Source organism: Lissotriton helveticus, chromosome 2_1 (assembly GCF_964261635.1).
Source record: "Lissotriton helveticus chromosome 2_1, aLisHel1.1, whole genome shotgun sequence".
Lineage (NCBI taxonomy): Eukaryota > Metazoa > Chordata > Amphibia > Caudata > Salamandridae > Lissotriton > Lissotriton helveticus.
In genome coordinates this window covers 965,672,811-965,696,000 of record NC_136059.1, presented here as the reverse complement: position 1 = coordinate 965,696,000, position 23,190 = coordinate 965,672,811, and the positions used below count along the sequence as shown (strand labels likewise).

Genomic DNA, 23,190 nt, shown 5'->3' with positions numbered 1-23,190 from the left:
ACAATCTGATAGGTGAGTCGTACGGCGCAGTATTCTCAGAACAGCGAACAGGCAACACGCTGTTCCACTTGGTTTGCTTCCAAAGCTCACAGTCCCAGACAGCTTAAGTTTTAAATTACTGTAACTATTTAAACTTCGCAGGGCTTTTAGAAAAAACAATAACCCGGACTTAATTATTCCGCACCACGCTGGCTGTCAAAACCTGCCACTCTCATACAATTCACATCATGTTTTCCCAACAATCCACATTCCCCAGTTCAAAAGTTTGCCTGAATAATGTGGCCACTGTGTGTGTTGATGTGATGCAATGTTAGAGTCGATGACAAGGCACAATAGCAGGGGGAATGACGTTACGCCACGCACTGACGCCAGCCTGAATGGAGGGTCGTTGCGTTCCATTCAGAAGCCATCCATGCGTGAGACTCTTTCTTCGTGAGCTGCTCGCTGTGGACTGGCAATAATACACTCTTGTCTAGTGTAAACGTATCTAATATCGCGCACCCCTTCACTCCTCTCTACACCTGTTACCTCACCTCTCCCAGATCACAGGCTCTCAAAGTGGATGGCCTCCTGTCACAGCCAACACGGAAGAAAAAAAAAACTACAAACACAATAAAGGGAGGTGCAGAGCTAATCAGAGTTGCAACCTACCACAGTCTGCAACATGTGTGTCTGTCTCTCACACTTTCTCACCCATCACATCAGGAGGGCTGTGTCCTATAATGCTAACTGCATGCACGACATACAAACATTTCCCGCATAGGCTCAAAGCAAAGACAACACTCTTCCAACTACCCATCCGTAGTATGTGGCATGCTATCTGTGCAGGCCAGTGATTCAGTACCCAGGGAGGTGTGCTAAGCCCTATCTGTACAAAGGTTTAGTACAATACCATATCATGGCGCCACCTACCTCCCCTGCAGGGCTCGAGTCGGGGTACCACGCGGGTGGACGGCGTCCCCCTACTTATTTTACTAGGGGCTCGATTACTGGAGCAAATAGAGCCACACATTCACTCTTTGGCCTCTCTGGAGATCGGAGCTTATTTAGAACGCTGCTCACGCGCTGGTTTCTCTGATGCAATTGCATCTGAGGAGTGAGCGAGGGGAGGCAATGAGTCTGATGGTGCAAGCCACCTTTCGTGACGTCACTTCCTGATATGACATCAGCGTCCCCCACTTCTTTTTTTAGGACTTGTGTTCTGCTCCCCTGTGATCAGCTGTGTCAGTCCAACTTATTCAGGGGAAGAAACTCCATGACTACAAGTCCCAGAATGCAGCAGGCTGTCAAAAAACATACCCAGACCTGGCAGTAAAGGGTGCTGAGGACCTAGTGGGTCACCCTTCTAATGATCGACCGAGGAGGTTAGGTGGATACTTTTCTGATGCTGCAGAAAGTAAATAATTTATGTTTAGTTAGGCCCAGTAGAATGTACTGTATGCATATGCAGCATACATGATAATAAAGGGTTCATCACAACACGTACAAGTCAAAGCATGTGGAGTATCAAGAAATGAGACTCCACATGTTTTTCCGAAATTGTTTTTTGCGTTTTCAGATAGAAAAGGGCAGTGGTCCCCGAGCAAAAGATCTCACCAAGAATTTGGCAGAAGACTGCAAAATAAACAGCAAAAGCGAAGCTCTATTAAAAGTAATAATAATAAACAGGTGGACTGACCAGTTCAGGATCACAGATGAGCCATCAAAAAGGAGATTGGTGAGTGAGCTTTTTCCTCCTTGCTCCTATCACTACAAAGAACACTTTGTTGCCTGCTTGGTGTGTTACCAATGCTTAAACACATTATGTATGCTACATCCTGCAAGGTTTTTTGCACTAACAAAACAACTGCGTTACATCATCCATGCTCATTAAAAGTTCTTATTTTACCTATCAATGGTATGGGTATGTAACATTATAATTAGGAGTGTGTGCAATTACGCCAGCGCGATTTACCATGCCTGCATGGGTGGCGCCAATATTACTATTGACGTTTTGTATTTAAAAAAATAAGCAAAGTACATAATTTCCAGTCATGACCGAGAGTTCAGAATTTCGAGCTGTCCTGGAAGTCCAATTGATGGGTCATTTGATGGTACAAGACCATTCATGGCTCCAGGACGCCAGATACATTCTCTCGACTGTCCCCTTGTCACTTGCTGTACATGGATTTCCAGGATGAGTAGTGGGCTTCCTCTGTAGTACTGCGACAAGGGTCTGGGTGACGTGAAGTCCACCTGGTTGCTTTCCCCAGACGGTGCAAGCAGGGCCGGCGCTAGGCATGGGCAGCATGGGCGGCTGCCCAGGGCCCCGAGCTCAGCCCATCAACAGGGGGCCTCGCACCTGTGGTGAGCACTGCGTGGCCCAGGGAAGGGCTGCCTCTCCTCTGTGCTTCACAGGCTTGTGTGGGAATAGCGGAAGAGGCCCCCCTCCCCTGTGCCTTGCAGCCCTTGGCAATGGCTGTTAACCCCCAAGGAGGGGGCCCCTTTCCCCCTGGGCCTTGCAGCCCCACGTGTCCCGCGAGGCCCTTCTGAATTTGCTAGGTTTGACCTGTGATTAAGGATGCTGTCCACTTCCCACGCCAGTGACAATTAGCACGCATTTTGGGGCCTCGGGCGTAGCTAGAGCTTGTGGCGCCCGGGGCTATCCCTCAGATTGCCGCCCCTGATGAGGAGGGGGAAGGGTACTAGGGAAAAAGGACCGAGATACACATAGTATTGCCACTAATAGTTACCTCGATCATGCAAGTTACATGCACATACATGACACGGTCCAAGGCTACACAGTTAAATACGCCGGTGACCGGCAGTACAAAGGAGAACACACAGACTGCCACCCTGCAGGATTTCAGGAAGGTCCTAAAAACATGGTTATTCGATTAACGTCCCTCATCAGCAGCACCGCCCCCAGTGCCTAGATAACCTCACAAGTGATAAGTAGCGCTATGCAAATCCTGTTTGTTTGATTGATTGACACCCGATTTCTACAGATCGTTTGTGCGCTATATTTTATCTGTAAAACTGTATGTCTTTGCAAGTTAGAAATGACCAGCATTCGCAGGGTTCTATACTTTATGGAATGTTCTCTGACACCCCACTGTACAACCCACAGCAATGTCTACGTTTCTGCAGTTGCAGGGCAATGCCTGCAATGTTCAGCTCATGGTTTGTGCACGTGGAGGGGCGCAGCTAGCACCAGAAGTACGTCTAACAACAGCAGGCCGGACATAAAGGAAGCATAGCTGCTAAGGTTTCAGATTGCTAAGTGTGACATTTTTATAATGTCAGCGTAACTATGAGTGACATTTCAACAACTATGAGTGACACTTTTCTCGCTAGGAAAATCAAGCAATAAAAACAACGGAAACATAAATATCCGCAATTACACCCATTTGAGCAACAAGAAACTGCAAGAAGATTGTTAAACGGCTGCAAAGCACTGAAATGGAAGGGTACACGCGTAGCTTAGAGGTCACAACCCCTCTGCAGACTGTAATTTATGTCAAAAAGACACACTGAGCAATTTGATAAAAAATCCAAATCAGTCTAAGCAATTAACACTGAGACACAATAGAGCATGGGGGTGCATGAAAGTCTCAGGAGAAAAGTTTGATTAAAGTACATATAGCCTAGGGGTCACAACTTGGCTGTAGGCAGTTTTATTTCAAATATATACTTTTTGAGAGTGGGCATTAAAAAGCCTGAGCTATCGCTATCTAACAGTACTTGCACCAGTGCGTGTTATGCAGGCTGTAAAAGTAGTCTTAAAAATACATATGGCACTGCACACAAGTATTTGCTTTAAAACATACCGGCACTCCTACTGACTCCTGAAGATGAATGACTTCTTGTGGCAGCTGTGCATCGAATCCCACGCGCAGGTGCACCCACGTGAGAAGTTTAGACAGCTCCTATACTGCACAGGTTCGCGACATGAAGCATTCCATGAGAGTGCATGTTTCCAGCTTTCTCTTATATGCTTCTCTTCCACCCCACCAACTATCACACGCTGTGTCAGCTATCTTCCACTGTTTCTGTCTCCCCACCCACGTTGCTCTCTCTCCTACATGTAGCTCTGCCTGCCTTTCTGTTAAATGTTTTTAAAAGATAAGGCTTTTGCGCAGCTATTGTATTTTTAATCTACCGTTCCATTGCAGATCAGTAAATGAGAAAAAATAGGAGCTATGACACCGGCGCTGTGCTCGGGTCATTTCAGTACGCCCATACGGTGAGACCTTCTTACTTTGCCGGTGATTGCTTTGCTAAGCGTCCTTAGTCCTACACATTTCACAAGCTCTGTTCAGGCAGGTGCTTAGAGGTAGTTGGGTGCCCATGTGGAACTTGATTTGCTTTTTAAAGCCATGTACAATACAGGCAATTCACAACAGAGGGCAGGTTTATAATATATATGCACCTGAGATTCACGTGCACAAACATGCACAATTGCAATGCCCATTACACCTATCTAAATTTTGGATTCCCAAAGTGGGCAAAGCGAGGGGGAGTGTGAACTGAAGGACATGCGTCTAACTCTAAACCTTTATTGCAATTGAAAATTATTTCTTTAATTGATTGCACTAAGTGGCGTCCACCATCTTGGATTGGAAATAAAAATCTAAATTAAATTGCGCCAGTGTCCTTCAGTAGGTGTGCGCATTCATGGTGATGAATGTGCTTGCATACATCATCACATGTAGGAGCGTAATTAATGACGCAGTAGTTAATATTGCAATGAAGCCTACACCCTATTTATTTTTTAGTTGTCGATGGTGCACAACAGCGTCAAAAAGTACTGGCAAAGCTAATTGGTCTCAAAAGCAAAAGCTGCTGGCTTTCTCAATGCTTGTTATCTTTTGTTTTTAAATTCTAGACCTCTATTGTAGGCTGAGACCCACATAAGATGCTTCGTACATAGTGTGTCGTGGTTATGCTAGTCTAGTTCCTGTGGGCCTGGCTGGGTCTTCTCTAGCTTTCTGTTAGGTCTCAGGTTGAAAATATGGATTAATAACATAATAACTAGAAAGCTAAAAGTCACAAGTGAATGTTCAATCATGTTGCTTGCATCTCACTTAGTTAAAGAACTGCCAAGCACAACATATTTCTCCACAATTCCAAATTAATGTTATGTTCTGTACAAAGCTGCATTGGCTTGATGGATTTGCTGCTTGGCAAATGGTTAGCAAATGGTAAAGCCGGCCAATTGATTTCTGAAGCGGGCCATTATAGAATATATCAGAAGTATTGACACAGGGACCAGGGTGTAATCCTAACCAGCAAAAAATCCATTCCTCAAGATCCCCACCCACCGGGACAGGGTCGAATAAATTGAAGCTGGCTCCCAGGCTGTCGCGCAGTTTAGAATTACGGCGCAGCCTAAAAGTGAAGCACAAACCTTTGCGGGCAGCAGCCGACCCCCGCATGACTGCGAGACAGTCTCGTCCCTGCCTTAGCCAGTGCCTCTGTGCGCGGATTGCCCGGGAGAGACAAACTGCATGCTCTGACCTCGCGCACGCACCACACCTGCGTGCAGCGTAGAAGGTCACGTGAGTTTACTTCAAACGGGGGCTTCGCGCGCGCGTCACTGGTGGCCGGTTGCGGCGGCCTTTATAATTTATTTGGGGACACTGACTGACAAAGTGTCCGACAGTGAGTGTCCCCAAATAAATTATAAAAGCCACCGCAATGGGCCACCAGTGACGTGCGGCCGCCGCCTCCAAAACAGTGCTGCCTGGGGCGGTCCGCCCCCCTCGCCCCCCCCTAGCTACGCGAGTGCTCACAGTTTTAACATTTATAAAGACAAGCAACTCTCCCTCTTTCAGATGCTGATGAGCTGCGAAAGAGATGCTTGTCAGTGGCAGAAAAGAAGGCGTTTTAGCACACGAGGGGGGCATGCACCATGAAGGATCAGGAGCACCTTTCGTAATTTAAATGCAAATAGCTTTCAATGTGTAAATGAAACCCATTTTCTTCTGCTCTTTTTATATAGCGCAAACTTGACCCAAAGGTATTGGAGTGCTTTACGTGAGCACAAGTTACGTTAAACATGGACATATTCCTTTTTTTAGGCACAGTGTGATTAAGTGACTTGCGAGAATCACAGGATGAGACACGGTCAAAATTCAGCAGCCCTGAAGTAACGCCACATCTTCTCCCCACCTCTACCTCTCCGGGGAGTAATCTTTTAATGTCTATTTCTCACATGAAAGCTGTTTCAAAGTGCTGCCCTGCTGTCAAATCAGTGGACGCGGCACAGGGCCAAAATTATTTGCCCAGAATCAAACAGTTGGTTAAATCAGTAGAGCCAGGACTGCAGTGCACTCCTACTTGGAGCAAACCCTATATATTTTCCACTGTACTGCATTTAGGTGACATACCCCCAGATGCATCAAGAACCCATTTTGCTATTCCTTAATAGCGAAAAATAACGATTCGCTATTAAGGAATAGCAAAATGCAATGCATGAAGATATCACTAAAAAAATAGCGATTTCTTAAAATTCCTTAATTGTGACTCGCAAATTGCGAATCGCAATTAAGGAATACCTCCCCATTCATTCCTATGGGCCTAAAGGCCCATAGGAATGAATGAGAAGACATTCTCAATTTGTGAATCGCAATTAGCGAATCGCAAAATGAGAATGCGATTTCAAGGGTGCAGGGGTGTCCAAAGGACACCCTGTTGCACCCCTGAAATTGATCTGTGCACATATGTTGCGCATACGCATGCCCCTAGGGCATGTGTGTGCGCAACATGAAACTTTGAAAAATGCACTTTAGTGCATTTTTCAAAGTTTTTGCAAATTACCATGAAGTTGTACTTCATCGTAATTTGCGTGCCCTATTAGCGAAATCGCTATTTTTTAAACTTTAATGCATTGCATTTAAGGAATCTCAATTTGAGATTCCTTAAATGCAAGTAATGGCAATTTAGCGAATTCTCAATTTGCGATTTTTGCATTTGGGATGATGTATCCCAAGTGCAAACATACTGGTAGCAAAGGGGCAGATTCTCAGAATCTGCCCCTTTGTGACAAGATTTTCCTTTGATGAATCTGGGCCTATACCATGGGTTGTATGAAGTTACAAAGCATACTTTTACAACGCATGCCTTTACAACACATTTTTCACATCACAACATCCTTTACAACGCATTCCATTACATCGCATGACACGACATCGCATTTTAAGAAACTACATTTACAATGCATTCCATTACATCGCATACTACCTTTACAACACATACCATTACAACACATACCACTACATTGCATTTATGGTAAGTATTGGATAGTATAGGGGTAAAAATTACTATTCTAACTCCAGGTAGTGCAACAGTAGGGTAAGTGTTGGGTAGTGTAGGGGTAAAAATTACTATTCTAACTCCAGGGTCTGCAACAGTAGGGTAAGTGTTGGATAGTGTAAGGGTACTAAGCGTTGTAATGGTATGGATTGTAATGACATGCGTTGTAATGACATGCGTTGTAGTGTCATGCATTGTAGTGTCATGCATTGTAGTGTCATGCAATGTAATGGTTACTATATGTGTTGTGTTTTAAACTTAACATAATTCTGGTGAGTAAAGAGCCTACACACAAAAAAGATTGTCCTATGTCTCTTAGCATGTGCGTGTGGGATACTGATGAGAGGATTTATGTTAAAACAAATTACGAAGTATTAATGTCATCCTAAGGTAGCACAATAATGGCACGGAAAGATAAGGGGGCCTTTTGAAATTTGCAATTATATCCATGGTGCGAGAGGTTTTCTCTTGTGTCATTTTATTTTTTGAATGATCCCGCCCCTCATTACCTCACAGTATCTCCCCCCTTTATGAGGCAGAACTGGAAATTGTATCATGGACTTATCTCGAAACAACAGGTTAACGAGGAGTAAATAATATACATCTTTGTGAGACCTGCACCTAGCTTTTCCATCCAATGTGACAAATGTAATTCATTTAATACAGATTTAAAATATATGGACTTATTTAATTAGTATATTTATCTTTTTGTCCATGTTGTGACTGATATCCACGTTCGGTCTCTTCAGGGATGCCAAATAAGATCAATAGTCCCGCGATGTAACTTTCAAAGCTCCTCCACTAGGGCGGAGGAGCGTTGCCCCACTGCTTTCTCGCAGTGCGAAAAGCAGAAACACAAAATGCAAAAACTACCATTTTATGTTTCTGCTACGCGCACTGCGAGAAAGCAGAAGTGTTTGGTTGGGGGCGGGCAGGTCTGCTTTAGGACAGGGGAGGAGTGCCTTGCACTGTTTGGTCTGCCCTCCAGGGCTGACCAAACCAGTCATGCACACGCTGGCTTTTCTCCATGTAGGCACCAGTGTACCCTACATGGAGAAAATGGCCTCCCCATAGGCGCCAGGCTGGTCGGCTGACATTGCAGCATTGTGATTGGCTTAGGGAAGGGAGGCTGCCTGCTTCCTGTTCCTGCTAGAAGCAGGAAAGAAGGTCAGGAGCAGAAATGACGTGAGACCTGGGAAGGTACGTTTATTTTATTTTTAAACTACCCCCCCCCCCCCGCGAGACCTTCCACCCGCGAGTCATGCTGGCCGCAACTGGATTTTACATGCAAATTAGAGGGGCCTCACAACTTTCCTTTCGCCCAGGGCCCCAGAAGTTCTAGGACCGGCCCTGGGTGCAAGGTTCCTGGCAGTCACATACAAGTGGTAAAATGCCAGTTTCTGCTCTTGGTCAGATGGAAAGCTCAGCCAGGACCCCAGACCAGGGCTCCAGTGGAGTCCATCTGCTGGACCTTCATGTCTCTGTGGCAGGAGGGGATACCTGCTTCATGGGGCTGAAAAGACATGACCAGGCCCTGGCGAGCCCGGGGGTGAGGAACTCCGGACCTGGAGTCAGTGTGCTGGGCTGCTGTGTCTCAAAGTACCTGGGACAGGGTTCCACGGTCCTGGGGTTTGGCTCAAATTACTTGGGCGGGTGAAGAAGCTCTGATTGGGCCCTGTGTCAGAGCACCTGCTGGCCCTAGAGTGAAAGCATACAGCCCATGGCTCCATTCACTGACCTGACGTGTTACAAAGTGCCCTGGACAGGGTGCCATAGGGGCATGGTTCCTCTGCTTAGGTAGATCAAGAAGGTCTGACTGAGCCCGACATCAGAGTTGTCGCTGCCCGGGGGTAGCAGCCCCAGGTCCAGGGCTCCATTCCCCAGCCTGCTGTGTTGCAAAGTGCCCGGTAAGAGGTCCCACAGTCACCAGGAGGGTTTCCCTGCTTGTTCAGGTTAAGAAGCTCTGACTGGGCGCCAGATCATACCTCCAGTTGGCCTAGGGGTGAAAGGTCCCTGCCCTGGCCTCCCTTCCCTTGCCCGCCGTGTCTCAAGGTGTCCAAGACAGGGTCCCGCAGGCACCAGGAGGGCTCCACTGCTTGTCAGGGTTAATGAGCTCTGACGGGGCCCCAGGTCAGACTTCCAGCTGGCCAAGAGGAAGAATCCTCCCGCCCTGGGACCCCTTCTTCAGCCCGCATTGTTAATTAAAGCCCATAACGGGATCTCACAGGCTCGGGGAGGGTTCTTTTGCTTGGCTGGGTGGAAATGCTCTGACTGGGCCCGAGGTCAGCGCTTCAGCTGACCTTGGGGTGGAAGTCCCCAGCTCAGAGCTCGCTTCTCCAGCCAGCTGTGCCAGTTAGAACCTAGGACGGGGTCCGGCTGGCTCCCTTTTTGGTAGGTTAAAAATGCTCTGACCAGGGCCCCGGGTCAGAACTCTTGCTGGACCTGGGTGGAAGCACCTGGCCCGGGACTCCCTTGTCTGACCCAATTGTTTGGCAAAGTGTCAAGAAAGGGGTCCCACACGCCCCACATGGGTTGCCCTGCTTTGCTGAGTTGAAAAGGTCATCCAGGCTCTGGGTCAGATTTCCTTGAGGCCCTTGCCCACAGGCCCCGGGCCTAAGGCACAGCTCGGGGTCTGGGAACCCATCCCAGGGATCCCCTAGCTCCTCCAAGGGTGAGTGGAATCTGATTAATAAGACATGGTACAACCAGAGGACTGTTCTTCTAGCCTGGCCATCTGGTAACTCTTAGCCCGGCTATCTGATTGCGCATGGCATAGGTATGCATCACATACCTAGATGGCTGGACTGCTCTGGAAGTCCTGATGAGGGCTCCTTTGACATATTGAGCTCAGCCAGAATTTCGGGATGTTTCACAAATTTGCTTTAATGTCCCCCTCTGTCACTCAATGTGCACACATTACATGAAAGACAGGTAGGCTTCCTCTGGATTAGCAGGGACAAGGTACTAGGGACCCGTTTGCCATCCAACTGAATTCCCCGGGTGCTGGGAAGGCCAAGGCCGGCCTGTCCTGGGCTGCCTTTCTGCCTCCAAGTCTGCCTGCCCCAAGAACAGGCAGGAACGTGAAGATGACACCCCAATGCAGAGACGTCTGCTTGGGGACAGGCTGGCTAGCACTGTACTCAAATCGACTGAGCATTCTAGGTCCATTTAGTGAAGGACTGCTTGGCCAGCCTTGGCTGTTATTTCAAGCTAAATGCTTCCACCATTCTGTGGGGTATTCCTGTGGAGTGTTCCAGCAGTCATTATTTGCAACCAGTATTTGTGAGCCCAGTATTCAATTTTGTCAGCCGACCTATGTACTAACAGTTTACTTCAGAAAATTGAGAATGTAAAAGCGTTTCCTACATCTGACCATATAGCCTTATACTGGATGCTTGGTAGCATAATCATCTCTGGGAAAATACTTGTATGATTAAAATCTTTATTATTTTTAAGATCCTTCTGTAAACGAACTGAAACACCCATTATACATGTGTGACAACTTCAGTACATTAAAAGACTGCTCCTTTTATTCCTGATCAATGTACCTTTCCACTGCCATGCACATCCTATTACATATTAACAGAATCTCTATGGACAACATTATTAATGAGGTGGTTTATCTTCCTTACCTTGAACTTGGATGTTATTTGGTTGCACAGAGCTATCCTGTAAAGGTTGGTACATCTTTAGCAGGGGAGGCATTGCCTGTTGTGCATGAGGTGGCTGTGGAGTTCTTCTTTGCATCATGGGTGGAGGGGCAGGTATTCTCCGTGGACTGATATGATGGGGAGAGTGAGCTGCTGTTGAAAACCTGTTAAAAGAAAAAAGAATTAGGACACATTTATGAACAATAAAGGAATATACCAATCATCTTTAATCCCTTGCCTTTATAAGCTTCCTCAGCTCTTGTAAACATATAGCACACTTGAGCAGAGCTCCTTAAAACATAAATGTAATGATTTCAATATTTATTAGATACATTGATTGATATTATCTATATATATAAAAACGAATGTATGTCTGTCTGTCTGTTTGCCCTTTATGCATTACTACACCATTCATCGATCGCCATGAAACTTTGGGAAGTTGTTGAGTTCACTCCTGTGAAGGTTTCTGGCATAAAAATGTTTTCAATATCGGCCCCCCAGGTCCCTCATAATCTTTCGAATATCGCTCGGAATTACAAAAATTTAAGGGGGAAGATGTACTGTTGCCACGTATTCCAATGATCCCAACAGATATGCCATTTGAATTCAAACGTTTACAGTTTCCAGTGCGACTCGCTTTTGCAATGACCATCATCAAAGCACAAGGACAATCGCTGCAAGTGCGTGGAATCCATTTGGAGAATCCGTGCTTCTCACATGGACAACTGTATGTGTCCAGCTCACGCGTCGGAAAACCTTCTGATTTATTCGTGTACGCACCAGAGGGAAAAACATAAAATATCGTATATCCACAAGCACTTGAATAAATAAATAGAATTAAAACAACACTTTGAAATGTTTTCCATATTAAAATGAATAAGTTTCAATAAAAATGACACTATGTAAATTGAATGTTATCATGACAAGTTTCCTTGAATATCCTTTCTTCTGAGATCGCAGCAACGCGCGACGGGTAAGCTAGTAATTTATAAAGCGCAAACGTTTACCCGGAGACGTCTTGGCGCTGCTCATGACCAGTAATGAACAGAAGAGCTGGAAGGATTCTGAGATGACAAGTCAGGCCCACAGTGAAAAGCCAGGTCTTTAATGCCTTCCTGAACCTAACCAAAGAAGGGTCCGTTTTCAACTCCAGAAGTAGATGGTTCCAGTGTAGGGCTGTACAACGGACTAGGCTCCTCCCTCCCCAGGTTGCCAGTCGTTGCAGGGAACGACCAGGTCTCATGCAGAGGAGGAATGGAAGGTCCTGCCAGGAAGATACCACCTAAACCTATCTCTAAGGTAAACAGGGCTCAGACCCTGAACAGCATTATAAGCTATGCGAAGGGCCCTTAAAAATTACACGCTTTCTTACTGACAGCCATTGTAGACTGCTGACAGCTTAAGAGGCCGAACCATATATGGGGGTCTTCGTTAGAAAGCAGGCCACCGCATTCTGTACAATTGTCATTTTTAAAAAGTATTTCTTTGGTAGATTTAGATGTAGATATTGCACAATATAATACCAATTTACAAAAAAAAAAAGAAATGAACAATGCCTAATAAATGTAGAATATGCCCTTTTTCAAGGTATACTTCATTAACATTGTCTGGGAAGTTACACCTTGATTGCTTCTAGGTGCTTTGCAAGCAGGAACAGCAAAGCACACGGATATAGCTATATATGGGGAGCCATTACATAGAGCTTATTGCTGCATGTTTCATTCAATTTCCATGCAGATTACCTAAAGGAGTGTACTGTGCCCTTTTTTCTAATACATAATATAGTTCTGTTTGTTGTGGTTATTTAGAGCACTTTTGTCATAGAAACATAGTTGCAGTTTACATTTATGAACCCTTCACACCTGCAGTGCCCTTAACCTCCTGAACGTCAGGTCAAAGGCGAAAACCAACCTGTTCTGATTACAATTCTGACACAGGTTATGAAATGGGCCTGGTATTGAAGTTCAGATTTCAGGTCACTGTTATGAGACAGCCGGCATGGCATCGTATCAACTTTATTGCAAGTGATACATTGCTTAATGAGGTTGTCATATCCTCCACATACGAAAAACATTCCAGGAAATGCTATAAACAAGCACTGCCCATTACTCTATGAAGTATATCAAAGTAATGTAGGTCTTCGTTAATAAATACACCAAATAAAAGAAATAGAAATGTGAATCTAAAAGCCATAGAATATATGGTACACCCAGTGCTTAATGAAATGCATATATGCTATTCACATTATTATTGGTTTGAGAATCCCAAACCAAAATTCTAACAGTTTCAATCATGAGTCGGTAATAATGGAAACAAGTAAACTTCATTAACGTCTGCCCATTAAGAAGCAGGACTTCTTCTTGACCTTCCCAGAATGCTCTCTGGAAGAGGTTGTTTCATTGCCTACGAAAGAGAAATGAAAGACGTGTGCAACCTACTCTCCTACTATAGTTAATGATGAAGCTTTTTTTCCCTGAAAGTGATGCTCCAAAAGTTACGATAAAATAATTACATTTCCTAAAGGATGAAAATCGTTAGATATAAATAAACAAATCTCTTTGCACATCTAGCAAGTGAAAAGTTCCTTCTTCCGAAGAAGAAGGATTTGCGAAAATATCAAGTAAGATTAGCTCCCGTTTTATATTCCTTTCCCCTTCAACCCTGTCTCTCAAATTCCAAACTGAAAGATGTAGATGGTCCCATAACTGAAAAAACACCTTCTTTGTTGCAAAGGGATGAACAGAGAGAGGGGGAATCAATAGAGGTATTGTTGACCTGGATTTCAACCAGGGAAAGCACAACATCATCAGCCAGAATGCAACACCCATGATCACCTCTTGTAATTGATTACTTGTTCTCTGCAAGACTTTTGAGAGTATGGAAAAGAGAAGAAAGGCATATATGAGTTTCTAAGTCCACTCCATAGCCAAGGCATCCAACCACCCATGCTCGGTCCCCAGGAAACCTGTAATAAAACCTCTGATTTTTGTTTTGTTTTTTCTGGATGCAAAAGATTGAGGAATGGTAGCTCAAGCCTCATGCAAACCCCTTTCCTTCTCCCGCTATACACAACTTTCAGTGAAAGAATATGTCGCTTCAACCAGAGAGATCTGCCATGTTATCTCCCTCAAGGATTTTGTCTTGTTCCTAGCTGATGTTCCAAGTATGACACAGTGACAGTATTGTCTGAAAGTAAAAGAACATGATTTCCCAGAACCAAATCCTGAAAGTGTTTCAATGCCTTTTCCACAGTAATCATGTCTCTTTAATTGGATCAGCGAATGCTTTGAACCCAAGACAACTGACCCTGCAATGGATAGTCCTTAGATATTTCTCCCCACCCTAAGGTACTTGCGTCTATTGTTGAAATACATGGCTTTCCAGGTTGAAAAGGAAATCTCTTTGTTAGTCTGTCATGTCATAGCCACCATTTCAGACCCTGCTTAGTTTGAAGAGGGCTTGGAACCATCATGGTTCATTCTTGAAATTTCAAAGACAATTGTGAGTTCAGACGGATTGCAATTGGGTCTAGATGCAGATGGGTCCTGTTTTAGAAAAACACAGAGTGCAATTAAGCAAACAGATATAACAAAAACTTTAACAGAGCCTCTAGAGATGCCGGGAACAGTCTTACCAAACCCTGGCCAACAACTGCCCTATGAAGGAGCACCACTCCCTTCAGTGTGCTGCAATTTGCTCCTATAAAAATCAACTTTTGCATTAGAACCAGTTGACATCTTTTCAGATTCAACAGAAAGTTGTATTGTTTCAGACATGACCTTACAACTTCCAAACACTATAAAGCTTTCACCTCCATCGTACATGGAAAAGTCCATCATTTATAGTCCTTGAAGATGTCTTACAGCCACCAGGGGTGCAACCATCTTTCTAAATACTTAGGAGGATGACTTCATTGTGCTATTGCCACATGTAAGTATGACTCCAAGAGGTTGATTGTTATGAGAAAGCTTTTCTCGAGGAACAGAGGAATTATCTTAAGAAGGGCTTCCATCCAAATAAGTTCATCTACATATTAAGGAATTTCAAGTCTACAACAATCCTGCAAACCCCAAGAACCATTGGACTCTAGGATGATTATTGAGTACACTGCAGTTCCTGTCTCTTTCTCTGATACTGGTACCACTGATACCTTCATTTGAAACACCTGGATGAATGTTTTTAAAGCTGCTCACTTCTCAAGACATTACAGCCAGGGTGCTATTATGATCCCAGAATCTGAAGTGGAAGATATGGAGTCTATCAGGAGACAATTCTCTATGGCTTGTTGCCTGTCTGAAGGGGATTTGCCCCCCTACTGGGGCATAGTTAGAATCATGGTTGTTTGGCTGGGGAGGATGATTTTTGCTTCTAATTGGACTTTCCTCTGAAGCTTTCCTTTGTTATTGATATTGAGAAGCCTTTTTGTCTTCTTGATGGTTGTCTAAAAGGCTTTTCATAGTTTCATGCTTTTCCTTCTTGGATGGATTACTGTTGCTGCTGCCTTCATGATGAGGAGTGTTTCTTCTCCTTTAGCCGTTTATGAAATGTCTGCTCCAGATCAGGATCAAACAACGTTGCTCCTTGAAAGGATAACCGTAGGTGCCGACTTCTGAGGAACTTGTGTGTGCCAATCTTTAAGAACATTACTGCTTGCTGATATTACTGCTCCTGCTGACAAGACTGAAGCTCTAACAACATCAAAGGACACTTAAAAAAAAAATATATTTGCAGTTCCATATCTTCTAGTACAACTGAACATTATGTTCCTTTTGCAATTGCTTTCAATAAAGATTTGAAGTATGATATTAATGACTAAGCCTTGTAAGTGCCATTTACTTCAGCTCGTAAAGCAAGGTGAGAACCGAAATGTGCTTTTATTCAGGGCGAATTGATCTTTTTTATCTGTTGAATCTTTAATAATGGGATCATCCGTCATAGATGTCTTTCCTACTAAACTGCCCACAAAGGCATCAATCATGACAGACAGTGTCAATTTGTCATCCTTATGGTCCAAAAGATAAAGCCTTGAAATGAACCTAGGGCCTAAGATTTTATCTAGGTCTTTCCAGTCACATAACACCAGATCCATGCAGAAGAATTGGTATATCCACGTGTGTTGATTCCCTAAATAATCTCAATACAGATTCAGAAGTAAGGATTGAAGACTCGCAAGCAGGAAACCCCATATTCAGTCTTCCATGATCCACTACTAAAGATAAGGTTTTTTTCCCAATGTATTTCTCCTTTTGATCATGTGATGTAGATACCCAATTACAACCTGAACGAGAAGACAAATAAAATGTCAAATGATACACAGACAACACTCTCAGCTCTTTTGTCCTTATGTTTTTTTTTACAACAGTTACGGTCTCCTTCACAAATCTTTTCACCCTGTCACTGTGTCATCCTCTGACGTTTGTTCATTCTAACACGGGAGAAGAATGAAAAGTAGCTGATACACTCATTTAACCACTCAAACACTCATATACACAAGAATACATACACATACAGGGCATAGGGATTGCAGAGGAATAATAAGTCCCTGTACCCACCTTTCCTATTACCGCCCAGAGATATTGCCAGGAAACCCTGACAAACGCATTTTCGGCATCAAGAAGTATTAAAGTCATAGGGTCTCCTGAAGTTGTAGCGGCATAAAAAAGGGAGATAACACTATGGAAATGGTCCGTCGGCCCCCCTCCCTGGAATAAACCCATGTTGCTTGGGCGACACTAGCTTACTGACTACACCCGAAAGTCGCATAACGAGTATTTTAGAATACATTTTAGTATCGCCATTTAAAACTGTAATAGGCCAATATGACCCTAATTCATGTTAAGGGTTATTTGTCTTTAGAAATACTACTATATTTGAAGAGGCCCAAGACTCAGGCGGATATGCTCCTTTCTGAATCTGCACAAAAACCTCAATTATAAATGCCTGCAAGTTAGCATAAAAGACCTTATAAAACTCCGTAGGAATCATATCAGTTCCAACTGCCTTCCCGAAGGGCAGGCTTGCCACAGGCAATTGAATTTCGTCCCATGAGAGAAGTTAACCTACCCAATCATGATCTTCCTCATACAGTTTTTTTTATAAAGAACTGAATCCAAATATCGCTAGATTTCTCCAGCTGCCGACCCCTCCTTTACTGTGCACAATTGCTGATAAACATTTGGAAGGCAGCTCTTATACCTACCAGATCAGATATCATTCCAATTTGAAGATCCCATATCAGACCCTGTACCACCGATCGAACTGCTAGTAAATGCCCCACCCGTTTACTATACTTATAGAAATGTTGTTTCCACGCTACATATTTATTCTCAGCCTTTTTAGCAGAAATATCTGTATTGGCTGCTTTGGCGATAGACACTTTATGTTGAACACTCTATATCCGCTCCCTCAGTAACTGCATCGATAAGATTGGTCTCAGCTAATAAAAGTAGACTATATAGATCTAGCAAGTACTGCTTTTCTTTTCTTTGTCAGGACCAGCAAAACCGCATTGTCTCCCCATAAGCACCCACTTTAACAGCATCCCATATCACCCCGAAAGGTCAGGAGTGATGTAATATGTGAGGTCATAAACAGTGCATTGTGGGGGTGTAAGTTATAGTTAGTTCAGGTAACTATAATTGCTGAATTTCAATGGTTTTGTACGAGTGAAATCTGAGCCTAACTATAACATCCCTGTATACTTTGGGTTTTTTCAGTGTATATATATTTATTCCTTGTCAAGTCCAGGCACAGTTAAAGGTTAGTTATGGTTAAGGTAAAACAATCCAAAAGAATCACCAGTAACTCTTATGCAACACACACCATGTTTTGCTCTTGGTAGTCAGGTTTTTCCTATGGCATTGACAACATGGTGTATTGAGCATGGCAGGTGGCATGAGTTATGGTGCACATTGCACACCATAACTGACAAATTTTAGGTGTTTTTATGGACTGTACCCATTCAGCGTTCTGCACTGCCTTGTGGTTTTGCGCAACAGGGTTAGACATAGACCCTGATTTTTGGTTAAACATTCAGCACCTGTCTGTGCATCATACAAGGGTGTTTTCTCTACCAGAACCTTTTTTTCTAACTATCATAATTTTTATGTAAATTGTGATTATTTTGAAAAACGTGTGCCTTTTTTACTTATACAAAAGGCAGTCCCATTATTGTAATTTTACAAGAAAATTGCAATTCTATTGTAGCAATTTATGTTTTTTAATTTTTTATCCTCATCCTCATTTTCAATACCTCTGCATGCCCACCCCAGCACTCCCCCGAAGAAAGGTATCTGTCATAGTGACCATCCTTCACTGTTTTCCACAACGAAAAATTACTGTGCAGGTCTCACGGAGTTTGTGGAGTTTTACACACTCCGCGCTTCGCGCAGCACGTAGTGTTCTAAAAAACTCTGCCGCGCAAAGCAGAGCACAGTTTTTTCCTAGCTCATGCTTGCCAACGTTAGGTTGGTGAGCGTGAGCAAGGAAAATACAGTGCTAGATTACCTCCTAGAGCGATTTCTCAACGCCGGCGGTCACAGATGGTCATGACAGCTTGAGTTGAGAGATCATGCGTTCGTGTTGAGGAAGCCGCTGCTACCGTAGAAAATCTAAGCACTTACAGAAAGAAGCAGCGCCCTATTGCACTGCGCATGGTGCCATTTGCACTGATTTTCCACTGCCGGACAAACACTAGGTGTAAAAAATCAGCACAAGCGACATGACCGAACGCACTCTGCCGCTTATGGAACTTCACGTAGCACGGGGGAGTCTTTTGGTCACTTCGTGGAGTTCTGGGTAGTGGAAGTCCACAAACTCCACCTAGGCCTACTGCTATTCTGATTTAGATGCCTTCAATATTGATCATAACAAGTCTTGCATACAGGACCATATATATTTTGAGAGTGCCAGCAAGTACTTTCAATCGGCAAAAACTGCCTTCAGAGACGAAGGGCGCATTGTCTCGCCCTTTCCCTGTATGGGCCGGCTTAATTTGGTGGCCGCATCTCAGCAACTCTTTATGCCTCCGACATAATGTAGTGCATGAAATGATGAATGGTCAATAGATTCTTGAAGCTCTTTATTTCAAGTAAGATGAACAGGAATAAAACCCCACCAGGAACAGGATGGTCACTGCTCAGCCCTCTCTCATCAACTGTCATTCCACATCCACACCAGGCACACTAACGTTCTATTCACTCTGTCATCCATCATTCAACATTCCATACTGACATCACATACATACTGGCTGAGCAGGAAGCAAGGAGATAATATAAAGCACAACATACCAATACTCAACTGGATGAAGTACGGCATTACATATCAGAATCCTGGTACCAGCTTCATCAGCCAGCTAATATATTTGTCATTTGTATTCATATCTCACCATGGGATGGATTATTGACACACCCCTTGCATACCAACCTTCGATTGGGACCCTACAACGATACCTGATTGGACTGTCCGTCCTCTTGTCCCCCTTACTTTGGGCACCTGGCTGAGTCCCTCTGTGAGTAACCCTTGTTTTTTCCTACACCCGTCTTGAGCCCCACATTTTTCGGTGTGAACCACTCACACTGACGGTCCAATAATATCAATCGAGGTGTTCTGCATTATACGGTCCTGATGAGACCCCTTATTTGCCCTGGGGGTCAAAACGTAATTGTCACACATCACAAAGGAACCACTGTTTCAACCTTAATCATTGTATGAGAGGACTGCTAATTCATTGAATATACTTGCTTGTGGTCATTTTGTACAAACAGAAACCTTCTTTTATAGGTCAGCAATTGCCACTCCCTCCTTTCGAGGTTCTAGTTCACTTGGGACACTGAGCACGCTGTCTGTTTGAATTTATGATGCAAACAGTTAAGGCTTAGAAAAAGTACTTTTGAAAATTTACGGTTTGTATGATTCTGACTTTCTCTCTGACATTCCTTTCCCACTAGTACGAATAGGACACTTTCCCCCGCACACTTTTACTCAGCGTGCCATTCCCCCGCAGTTTTTACACCTCAAAATCTTTTACAACACAGGGCTTTACAACACAATCCATTACAATGCATTCCCCATTACAATGCAATTTACTATTCTAACTCCACCGTGGCATTACTTTGGGGAATGCATTGTAAAAGTTTGCAGTGAAAACCCCTGTGTTCTAAAGTATTTTTCGGTGTAAAAACGGTGGGTTAATGGCACTGTGGAGTAACGAATGCGGGGTAAAGGATGTTTCCCCACTAATACATGCCATTGGCTATTTAACCAAATATTGTGCACATTGTCCACAGGAGCCACTGTTCCTTGTTACATAATAGATACCCTGGTTCCGTGTGAGTAGGGTCACCCTTGTTTCTAATACATATAGCAGGTGGATTAAGACGATGATTGTCATTTACAGGTCACAGCTGTGACACCGATCTTGCTTCTTGTGACTCCTGGCACTGCTTTTGAGAATCCTGGCTTCAGAGGTGCAAACCCAATGCTAAGAACATGGGCGGCTAGTCCTTATGGGCATCGTCACTCCAATGTCCTTGTTTTTTTCTCCATCTTTATTATACTAGTGGGAAATAATAATCTGCTATTCACCGTTCAGGGTTGGAACAAGACCTTCTCTGGCAACTGAGGTAAATAAGATATAATGCCTTTATATGCATGTTGTATGCTTGTGTGCAGGTGAGAGTGTTTTTGTGTGAGAGAGTGTGTGTGTGAGCATGTGTGTATGAGTAAGCATGTGTGAGTGAAGTTTATTGTTTTTTTTGTTATTCCCAAACTACCAGTAAAATTGTACTAATAGTAATTTTACAACTTTGGAGACTACACAGTTGTGGTGGAGAATCCATATTTAAAAAGAAAGGCCTCACCAATCTTTTTATGTCCAGAGTTCTCTGACTGCAGAGTCTCCACAGTCATAAAATTACTATTGGCAGAATAAAACTCCTAGTTTGTGAATGTCAATTCTTTTTTTTTATTACATAAAAGTGTATGCTTACCTTTGTGAATCAGGCTCTAAGTGCCAGCAAGTGAGTTTGAGTGACGAGTGAGAATGAGTGAGCAAGAATGAGTGTGAGTGAGCATTACAGTAAGACGGCAGTGTGAGTGAAAATGAGTATGAATGAGAATAAGTGCGAGCGAGTGTAACGGACGGAATCAATGAGTCAAGAGTAAGTGAGGTAAATTTAGAATGAGTGAATGACAGTTACAGTGAGTTTACATTAGTGTACGTATGAGTGAGGGATTGAATGAATGTGAGTGAGAATGAATGTATGGCTGCGAATTAGAGTAAGAAAAACTGCTAGTGAGAGAAACAGTGCAAGAATGAGTGAGTAAAAGGGAAAGTGAGTACAAGTGAGTGTGAGTGAGAAAGGATGAATGAGTCACAGTTAGGGAGTGAGCAGGTTTGAAGGAGTGAGGATGAATGTGGTAGAGTAAGAGTTGGCACAAGGGAGTGAATAAGAATTTATGGGTGAGTTAAAGTGGGAGAATACATGAGAATGAGTATGTATGAGTGAGTGTAAGGGAGCGTGAGTGAGAATGCAAGTCTGAAGTTTTCCTTGGCATTATGAGGGTTATTCTAGGCTTAAATAGGGACCCTAAACCTTCCTTAGAAAAGGCCAGGCTCACTCATTTTGCTTGTTACATTGCAGAGCAAGTATTACACCCAGCACTTTCAAAGATTGCCAGCCTTCACTTAAAGAGCAGATGATATGCAGTGTCTTGATGAGCCCTATTTACATTTTGCAGGTTCCACGAGAACCTAGATATTTAGGTTTTGTATAATAATAATTCAGCAGTACAATGTGCACTCTAGTAGTTAAATAAAAGATGAAATACAAAGCAAATACATTTTAAAGTAGTTGTTGCAGTGTTTTATTATTGTGAATGCATATAAAATAATGTGTTTGAATAAACCTTCATCTCTGTACTTCTCACAGTGAAGTGCCCCGTTAAATGACCATAAATCAAAATGCATTAACAATATGGAATAATTTAAGCACATAATACTATACACAAGAGGAGCTATTAAATCATGGCAGTTTGTGCTATAAATAATTGAGGTTCCCAGTGCTGTTCTCTGTTTTGTTACACGATATCTTCTTCAGATGTACATATAAATGTTTTCAGATAATACAAAGAGAAATAAGTAATGTCCCACTGGCATATCATGTCAGCAATACGCCTGAGTGTAATTTAAATTACACCAGCATAATTTGTGGGATTTTGCATTGCATTTCCTATGCAAAATTCACAAAATGATGCCTTTTTACATAGTTATATGTAATTCCTGGAACATATTTACAGTGAATGGTGCAATTCATGGTATTTTTACCACAAATGCAATGGAAGTATAGCACGCGAGCTGCTCTTGTTCATGGTGCTTTTGTTTAAATGCATTCTCGTGCACAAAATGAATGCAATGATACATTATGTGCTAAAATATTGGTTTCCATTTCGTGTAATTATGCATATTTTGGAATAACTTCCTGAAATTATGTGAATGTAAATTATAATAATTTTGCACATCATTAGCCAGCACCCCAATATAATGGTTGTATACAATTGCCACAAATGGATTTACACTGCATGCCTTTACCACTCATCTATTAAAAGGCAATGCATTTACCACGCATTGCCTTTACAAGTCAAACATTTACCACACATACACTTTTACCACCATGCTTTTACAACGCATGGTAAGTAAATATATGAGAAGAGAAACCCTTATATATAAATATATAATATATAGATATATATCTATATATAGAAATATATCTATATATATATATTTTTAGATATATCTACATACACACACACACTATATATATATATATATATATATATATATATATATATATATATATATATATATATATATATATATATATATATATATATATATATATATATATATATATATTTGAAAGCAGCCTGGGGAGGGGAGGGTGCGTGGCCTCCCTTCCCGTTATCCTTAACCCCTTGCATGCTGGTGACGAACCCCAGCCGTCACGCTCCGCGGTGCTCGTGTGCGGATGACGGCTGGGGTTCGTCACGGCCCCGCCCTGTTCGTTTGTTTACTGCACAGCGGCGGAAAGGGGCCAGCATCGAAGGGGTTAATAGTATGCAAAGGTCTCCTCCCTTTTCCCACATTGATGGACAGTTTAACAAAAGTCCACGCAAGCTCATTTGCAGCTGATTTTGGTGATGCGTTATTGATGCAGAGAAATACCAGGACATCTCCACCATACAA

The 23,190-nt window shown here is 43.1% G+C and overlaps 1 protein-coding gene across 1 annotated transcript in view; it reads right to left on the bottom strand.

Moving 5' to 3' along the window:
* The window catches only part of GLIS3 (GLIS family zinc finger 3), a 1,035,169-nt gene that overhangs the window by 74,100 nt on the left and 937,879 nt on the right, over positions 1–23,190 (bottom strand). The window contains exon 9 of the mRNA XM_078677400.1: positions 10,929–11,110. Within this exon, the coding sequence (XP_078533526.1) occupies positions 10,929–11,110 (182 nt within the window). The remainder of the gene's footprint in view (positions 1–10,928; positions 11,111–23,190) is intronic.